Source organism: Sinocyclocheilus grahami, unplaced genomic scaffold, assembly GCF_001515645.1.
Source record: "Sinocyclocheilus grahami isolate Dianchi unplaced genomic scaffold, SAMN03320097.WGS_v1.1 scaffold36.1, whole genome shotgun sequence".
Classification (NCBI taxonomy): Eukaryota; Metazoa; Chordata; class Actinopteri; order Cypriniformes; family Cyprinidae; genus Sinocyclocheilus; species Sinocyclocheilus grahami.
Window position 1 is genome coordinate 354,417 of NW_015505215.1, and position 9,201 is coordinate 363,617.

Here is a 9,201-nt window from a genome sequence, read left to right on the forward strand (position 1 = left end):
CATTACTTGGAAATGAAGGTTTGGCATCACTGGAAAAGTTGCAAATGCTCTGGACATTGATGGATGACATAAGATTGTGTGAAATAATAACAATAACAAGAGGCATCTGTGCCTCATTTTTATACAAATGCTCCTTTGTCACTTTCTGGAAAATTTGCATAGCAATGTGATATTGGCACATGCTGAAATTGCATAGATTGTGTGGGACTGTCAATTATTTTGACAGGACAATTCAAAACATTCAACTGAACCAGCATACGATAATTTCTTATTACAAACATTTTGCTAAGAAACATGGAAGAAAGCTATAAACCATAATGTTGTATAAATAGACTGGTCTTCCCTCCATGTAATACTTATTATAATAACACAGGTTCATCGCCTTTCTTGTCAATGAATAACTTATCCCTAAATTTGCCTTTTATTGCTGTCATCACAGAGACAAATCCAGCTTCTTAATTTCACATTTTGGTCAGATAGGCAAGTCTTAAAGAGTTACATTTCCTCATATTTAATGAAAATAGAGAATCTTTGGTGGCAAAGCAAAAAATAAACAAGTCTATATAAAAGGCAATAAAATACATTATGCAAATACAAAGTACAGCACAATCAAAAAAAAAATACTCAGAAGTTCTGTTTTGGATTTCAGTCTAAAAATGTATGCATAATATATTTTATATATATAAAAACAAACTAAATAAAAAAAAATCATAAATTACTAAAAATTGATCATCGACTCTATTCCAAACACTCACACAATGCAAAAAGAGGTATTTTGTTCCTTAAAGTTCTACATCAAGCATTATGCATAATGAGAGTGAACGTGAAAGTGCAAAAAAGTTGTCATTTGGTGGTGGAATACTAAAACATCAAGAGTGTCAAAACTCACACATTACAATGTTTTTCCTTTATCACTTCAAAGGAAAATCCTTAGTAACAGTCACAGCAGCAACGATGTCTCCTTACAGGATCACTTCCTGTCCCCTTCAGATAGCAGTCTAAGATTGTTTTTAATGTAAACGTAGAAAAGAAAAGATGAAGGGCACTGGGAAATACTATACGTCAAGAACCATGTCATACTGTTGTCCTTTCTTCTTCTTGCCACACTTCATAATGAGGACAGCGTACAAAGTCAAAAACACGACCCAGTAGCTGGCATACACGATTGCGCCGATTATCAAAACAACTTTTTCAGACTCTGGAAAAGGCTTTCGGGTCTCTTGGATTATTGTATAAATAATGCCAACAAAAAGAATGGTGAACCAAACTGAGATCGGAATAAGTCCAATAAAGTTTACCACGATGGTCTTCCTTCCAGACGTTCCCCAACCAGATTTGTTTATGGTGGCTATTGCGAACATCTTTGCCGGTAGCAGACTTGACATGTATAACACTGAGTAGAAGGACATGAAGACCATGACGATGTTACCACGGAGGCAACTGGCAAACGAAGACTTGATGAGCGCCACCACCTGGACGATCAGCAGGAACAGAAGGATATTCCAGATCCTGCCCTGGTAGAAGAGCTGGATCGCAGTGGCGATGAGAAAGAAGGGGAAGAAGCCGGTGATGACGGCTTCGTAGGTCATCCACAAGTGGTGCTTGTGAAACCACATGGAGTTGTAAAGCCACTCTCTGAAATACGATTTACTCCAGCGGGTCTGCTGGTTGAGCCAGCGTAGGTAGGTAATGGGCGTCTCGGTCAAGCACTTGGAGCGGGCTGTGTATTTCGTGGCATATCCCAGGCTCAGGACTCGGTTGGTCAGGTGGCGGTCATCACCAAAACTGCAGTGGCTTCCCATGAATGTCTGATTGTACCAGTCCTCCAGGAACTCATGAAGCAGGGAGTTCCTGTACATCCCCAAGGGCCCGCTGATACATTGAACGCACCCAAAATATGACTGGCAAGCTCTTTCTATGTTGAACGCCATCCAATATCTCACACTGCTGAGGAAGGAGACCCACGATTCATATTTATTCAAAATCTAGAGGGACAGAATAACAAACAGGATTAGAAATCAAAGTGACTCTGTAGTTCAACATACAGAATGGTCTTGGTCACCTGCCACATAGATGCATATACCATGTATGGAAATAGCACAGGATGTAGACTGAAATACTAAAGAATCATGATAATCCATCTCAGATCTAAAGTCTCTTTGTACAGGATGCACAGTAATATGCATTATCTGAACACAAAATGTTTGAATATTTAAGTACCTTGAACAACTTTATCAATTCACCCAGGCTCCTACACCCCAAAAAACAACAACTCTGAATATGAATTTGAAACCCTAAATCTAGATGTTACAGTGACTATTTTCAGTCCATGTAGCGATACAGGAGGCTTATACTGAATGAAATCCACATGTTTACATTAACTCTAAAAGTATAATAGAAATTACATTTAATATCAATGGAATCATATTGAGATGCAGAATTTTAGATATGTTTCCGATATTCCCCATATGGATGTAATACAATGGTTCCAAAATTATTTAAAATGCTTGATTCTATAGAGTGATACAGTATGTTGTTAAAATTGCTAGAGAACACATACCTGTACATCTCCACCTACGCCTCCAACCATCGGATCTTCTTCCAGAACCTTCACCATCTCCACTGAGGAGGCCGGGTCCAACATGGTGTCTGAATCACATACCTGCATCCAGCATAATTTAGGTACATCAAAAAAAGATAAGCACTGAAAAATATGAAAATGCCTGCAGTGATGCATTTTACATATGTTTGAACAAAATGTTCTCTGAGAAATTAAGTTGAACCAGTGTTTGCTCCACATGTACTGATGCATCACATTGTTCAACAAATTAAAAGATGCCTAATATCATCATTAATATGACATGTGTTCCTTCGAAGAGATTTTTCTTTGCTGCAAATATTATTCTTTTCCACAATCACATCTATAGAAACCAGATTGTCTTTGTGTGATTGGTCACAATAAATTAAATATGCTGCTAAATATGTTGGGACAAGTATATCAGTCTCTCCCGGAAGTCATCTTAATCATTAAGTTCTGGTTTACACGTTCAGTTATAGAGCCAAAAATGTAGGCTCATCAAACACGAGGACACACTGTTCAAATATCAGTAGCGATTTGGTTTAAGTGTTCTATCATTGAAACGTTAAGCACGCATCTCCCAGAGGTTATCTCGCTTTTTCCAGGGAATGTCATGTATGCCACTTTGCTTTTATAACTATACCCCATAGTGAGACTAACCACAAGCCAAGTAGCAAGATCACTGATAAGTTAAACACAATTAGGGCTCTACACTCAGAGCAAAGGTCAGGGATCTCATTGGAACCAGGTGGCATGTGGATAAAATAACATAATTTGTTCAGTATACAAGGGAGCCTTCACAAAATTACCAATAAATGACAGCTTCGGGCTTACCTTTCTCAGAGGCTGTCTGCACAAAACACATTATTTTCAACTTGACACAGCTTTTTAGGAACGTGATGTTTATGTGTCAAACAGCCAAATATGTAACACATATTTACACAGAGAAACAACTAAAAGCAGCGGCGTGGAATGCAAAAACATTTTCGGAGTTCAAATGTTCTTCTAGGTTTTGAGTTTGGTGAGCCTGAATCCTTCTTACATCAAAATCGATTGCACAGATGTTTGGATAACATAAGAGGACATTTGATCACTAGTTTTACTTATAAATCTTTAGAAAGACATATTGTTGCAAATAGTTTGAATAAAAGTAAATATTATCATGTAGCAGTCTACCAAAGCAACAGAGGGTCTATTTTGTGATGTGAAAACACATGCAGACAGCTGTTCTTAACTGTGTGCCATTATAAAATTCTCCAAAATAATTAGCCTTCTTTGGTTGAAGCTTGTAAATATTCAGGAGTGGGAATTACACGTTTAGAATAAATCACCACAGAAAAGGTCCTGGAGGGTTTAATGGTTAGAGGGGGCAGTCATGTCCTAATGATTAGATAGTCGGACTTGTAACCCAAAGGTTGCAGGTTCGAGTCTCGGTACCGGCAGGGATTGTTGATTGGGGGAGTGAATGCATCATGACACAATAACACCCTTGAACAAGTCACCGAACCCACAACTGCTCCCCAGGCACCACAGCAAAAAATGCCCACTGCTCCATGTGTGTGTGTGTGTGTGTGTGTGTGTGTTCACTACTCACTGCTGTGTGTGTGCGCTTGGATGGGTTAAATGCAGAGCACAAATTCAGAGTATGGGACACCATACTTGACCACGGTGAGCGTGATTTGACCAAGTACAACATGTCCCTGGATCAACATCCTAGTTGATCCTGGAGCATCATTCCAATCAGCCAATCAGAATTGAGAGATAATTCCTTTCAGGAAATGTCAGTTTTAGACTTACAATCAGGATTAGGTGCTTCTACACCCTTGTTAATCAGCTATCATTTCCCTCTGATTTTAGGAATAAATTATGGGTAGGGTTAGGTTTAGGGGTAGGGATTGGGTTAAGTCTGTACAGTAATGTTGGACAGTAATGTTGATCCATCAACAAAAGATGTTGATCCAGGAACATGTCTTACTTGGCAAAATCACGGCGACCACTTGACCACACGTCACTTTCACTTAATGTATTTATGTGTCTTATGTATGTACATGTATTTATGGGACACATTCCCTTGAGCTAAATAACCAATCAATGTCGTGTGTATGTGCTCCAACATGGCATGGAAAATACCACTGATCTGCTCTGGAAGTGCCAGAAATAGCCTCGGGATATGCAAACAAATTCCCACAGAAGTACCTCAATGAACAGCATCAGTGTTATCCAGGAATGTACTTTCCTCACTCTCGGTGCACTACATGCTTCAGCCTAGCATCCCCTTATGAAGTCACAAAAGCTTCTTTGTACAATTTGCCTGTGTTGCCCCCGTGTACTTTGCTAGGCAAGGCTTGAGCTGCCTGAGAGAGATAGACTCACCTGTACATAGTCGACACTTCTTCCCAGGGCTTTGAAGGGGGTGTACATGACCTCCCTCTTCCCGCCCCACTTCTGCATGATGCACACACACTTATTGTTGAGAACCAGGCGAGAAACGTGCTGCAAGCTCTCGGTGTACGATTCTTCGGTTTCCTCTGGTCCTTTCTGGTGATAGTTGCTTTTCCAAATGTATGTGGCTGCCTTGTCCCGGCCCATGATGTCCTGAAATATCTCCATCATGTAGCAGTCATCATCATTGTTCCCGTCAATAACCATAATGACCTTTATCCCAGGGTAGGTGAGCCTCTTCACTGATATTAAACATTTTCTCAGGTATTTGGGGTCTTCCTGATAGGCTGCGATGCAAAGGGCCAGTGACTTGTTAAGTTTGATCGGTGTTTCCAGGGAACGTTTCATGTTCCTGTGTTCCAGTAGAGCAAACAAGCTCTGGATGATGAGGTGAATGACTAGAATTGCCCCATAAAGACCAAAGGACAAGTAGTTGCCTGCAGTCGTTATTAGCTTATACCCCATGATATAAGCAGTAGAGATTCCTACAAGCAGCAAAATGCCGAACAGTGTCGTCCCAACAATCCTCAAGTAGGTGATCACTTTATCACATCTCATCTGAAAATAAAAATAGGATATCATGTGTATATATCATGATTTGCCACTATTGGACCATAAAAGAAGATATTTTGAAAAATCAGAAGAACTGTTTATTTATTTATTTTATTTTTTGTCCACCGTTCTTCAAAATATCTTCTTTTGTGTTTCGCAGAGGAACTGAAGTGTGGAATGACATAAGGCAGAACCATCCCTTTCAGAACAACTTCATGGACAGCACTCATAAATAAAATCAAAGCAGATGTGTGGACAGCTTTGTGGTGACGATGACAGTTCTTTGCTCGAATGGATGCATAGAATACATGCATCTATTCTTGCCGCATAACCGTCAGTATATTTCAGACAGCATAATATTTCTACCTCTTGCCTCCTCTTCTGAATATCTGAGCAGTCTTCATGACCATTTGTTTCAAGTTTCTTAACTAATGCAGTTCTCCATCTGCTTGGCAGACGTGACTATGCAGCACCACCCTCTGACATCATCTGTTTATATCTCCGTGGGAACACATGAACAGTGAAATTTAGATTTCAGCGGGCTCTACTAAATACCTTCTGTCTTATTACTGCTGAAGACGGCCATTGTATTAATGATGCCGTCTTGTTTTATCGGCGCTCACGACTCAAATCTAGTTTTATCTTTTATATTGTTCCTCTAGGCTCAAATTATTAAGCAGTTCTGGCCTGAGAGGGAGGTTGATCTGATGGACTACAGCACAGTGTGAGTCTAACGTCATCGTGCATGTTTACGTGGTCCTCTGGACCCTCCAAACCCCACCTTATCCACATAGACACGTGCAAGCCTGTTGGATTAATAGAAGCATGTGGTGTTAATGTCTCAAACGCCTGTACTGCTCTCGGGGTATACCCAAACCTGCTTTCATGTCTTGTTTAAACTCTAGATGACGGCTCATTTGAAAGTGCTAAGACTGCTGACAAGACAAAAAGTAGCCCACACCTAAAAGGACACTAACACTAATCACAGTTGTAAAGGATATCTGAAGCATTGCTGTCTTTGTCAGTGAATTCATTTCACATGTTTACACAAATTGGTACAGGCTTTGTGTCTCTAAGGATAAATGTGCAGGGTTTACATGTGCAGATTGACTCATCTCGTTGTGAATAGGGGGATGCGCCCCATTAGATAATCCCGTAGATGAAATGGTCCTGTGTGAAACATTTGCCATCTGTAGATTTTTTCTGACTGAATGAAATATGGTAATTTGGGCCATTCACACCAAGGACGATAAATATAAAGTTATTCTATGTGAACAGGGAAGCCCAAACTGCAAAAATAATGATAACGACACAGAGTAACAATATTGTTGGAATCACTTTCAGATCAACTTTAGTGAGCTTGAGCATTTATGACAAAACTCCATCACGCAGTAATAATAAACAATGTTATCATCCCTTGGTGTGAATGCTAATATAGTTATCGTTATCTTTGTTGTTATGGTTCTAGAATAGCAGTTAAATATATTATGTTTTTGTTTGCATTACTAGTTGCCTGTATGTATATTAGCTTGTGTATATTATCTGGCTGTGATCCAACAGAGCAGGGAGGAGATAAAAAGCATCGAGGATCACTGAGAGTTGAATCATCCTCAGTGGGGAACACTACACTGTAACTCAAGCTTTGAAGGTGGATGAAATATTGCAGTGCAGGAAAAGTATATTTGCGTAAGCCAAAATGGACCCATGCCTGTAACGCCCTCTGAACACCAGCAGAAAATGAGTTTGCTTATTTTATATATATAATCTAATAATTGTAATCTAATTACGCGTGTGTTTAAAAAGGCTACTGAAACATACATATATATGTATGTTACAAGAATACATGCTGCTGTTGTGACTTTCTTTGGGGGGATCAAGCCTTAATTGGGGGGGGGGGGGGGGGGGAAAACCGTAACCAAAAACATACCACAAATTTTACCTCCAAAAATGTAGCATTTTGCAAATATTGCCTGTTGTAAATGTGCAGGGTGTGTGGCTATGTCATTGAAAATTAGGTTGAAGTTGGAGGTCAGAAGGATACAACCTTGGCCATGTGCCTGAGATAAGACCCAGCTGTTCTCCATGGTCTACTAACAGGCAGCAGTAGTTGTGTCAAGTCCAGGGGACTTTTAGTGACCAAAGTTCATTCAATAACCTAACTGCAGTTAGCCCTCAAGGCACTTATAACAACTTGTGGAAATGACGCATTATTTCTTCTGACAGTCTTAACCATTCGAAAAACAGTGTTTTATTTTGGGACTGAAGGGAGGCGGCTGTGGCAGATCTCCACCACATCAGAACCACCCTCTTCGGAGAAGCAGAAGCTTCCTCCAATGCCTAGGAATACACTGGGGTATCTCAGAAGGACAGGATGTACAACAAGGCAGTGTCTCTAGTTTTGTGTTAGTGCCAAAATTCCCACCAACACAATTTCAGTGAAACAACTTTAGTTTATTCTACCTATCTATGTTCTATCTTTGTTAGGACACTTGCACCAATCCTTTAAAGCTATCTTTTTTTTGAGTAGTCTAAGTGTTTTGTTTGAAATTATTTTTATATTTTATTTGTTTTTATTTAATATTTGAATATTTAAATGAACATAGGATGGATTATAAATACAGTACTTTTTTGCTAATCTCACAGGATCCACTGTTGCTAAATGAAAATTATTTCCTACTTTTCTATCCAATTTCTACAAAAGGAGTGTTAAGCTCTGAGCCGTGGATTTCCTGCCGCTTAACAACTGTCATTGATGGCCTTTATTGTGTTTTAAATGAAGCTTTGTTTAAAGGAAGCTCCTCCAAGTTAAAGTCCAAAAGTCTCCATTAAGTTACACAATCTACCTCCCCCTACATTCAGCCATAGTGTAAAATACTTTCTAAATTCTAAATGTATATATATATATATATAAACAAATAAAATATAAAATAATTTCAAACAAAACACTTAGACTACTAAAAAAAAGAGATAGCTTTAAAGGATTGGTGCAAGTGTCCTAACAAAGATAGGTATAATAAACTAAATCTGTTTCACTGAAATTGTGTTAGCGGGAATTTTGGCACTAACACAAAACTAGAGACACTGCCATGTTGTACATCCTGTCCTTCTGAGATACCCCAGTGTATTCCTAGGCATTGGAGGAAGCTTCTGCTTCTCAGAAGAGGGTGGTTCTGATGTGGTGGAGAACTGCCACAGCCGCCTCCCAGAGGAACTATCCAACCACCAGCACTAAGACACATCCATCACTCTGCCTCGGCTCTGTGGTGTGGCCTTGTCAGATGCTGTGGCCACCATGTTCACTGCTGTTCAGGCTGCTGCCGCCTGGCTTAGTCCAAAATCCTGCCTCCATGCCTGTTTCTATACCTTTCAACCTTCCTGGACTCTCTCATACCTCACTATGTCTCACCTTCAGTTCCAAAATAAAACACTGTTTTTCTAATGGTTAAGACTGTCAGAAGAAATAATGTGTCATTTCCACAAGTTGTTATAAGTGCCTTGAGGGCTAACTGCAGTTAGGTTATTGAATGAACTTTGGTCACTAAAAGTCCCCTGGGCTTGACACAACTTCTGCTGCCTGTTAGTAGACCATGGAGAACAGCTGGGTCTTATCTCAGGCACATGGCCAAGGT

The 9,201-nt window shown here is 39.7% G+C and overlaps 1 protein-coding gene across 1 annotated transcript; it reads right to left on the reverse strand.

Annotated features, from left to right (window-relative positions):
* Nucleotides 1-773: 773 nt before the first annotated feature.
* On the reverse strand, nt 774-5,578 carry LOC107581653 (hyaluronan synthase 2-like). Its single transcript, XM_016267276.1, has 3 exons — nt 4,952-5,578; nt 2,561-2,662; nt 774-1,985 (listed from the first exon to the last, which is right to left on the reverse strand). Exons 1-3 carry the CDS (start codon nt 5,576-5,578, stop codon nt 1,056-1,058), a joined length of 1,659 nt encoding a protein of 552 aa, XP_016122762.1. The 3' UTR covers nt 774-1,055.
* Nucleotides 5,579-9,201: the final 3,623 nt, after the last annotated feature.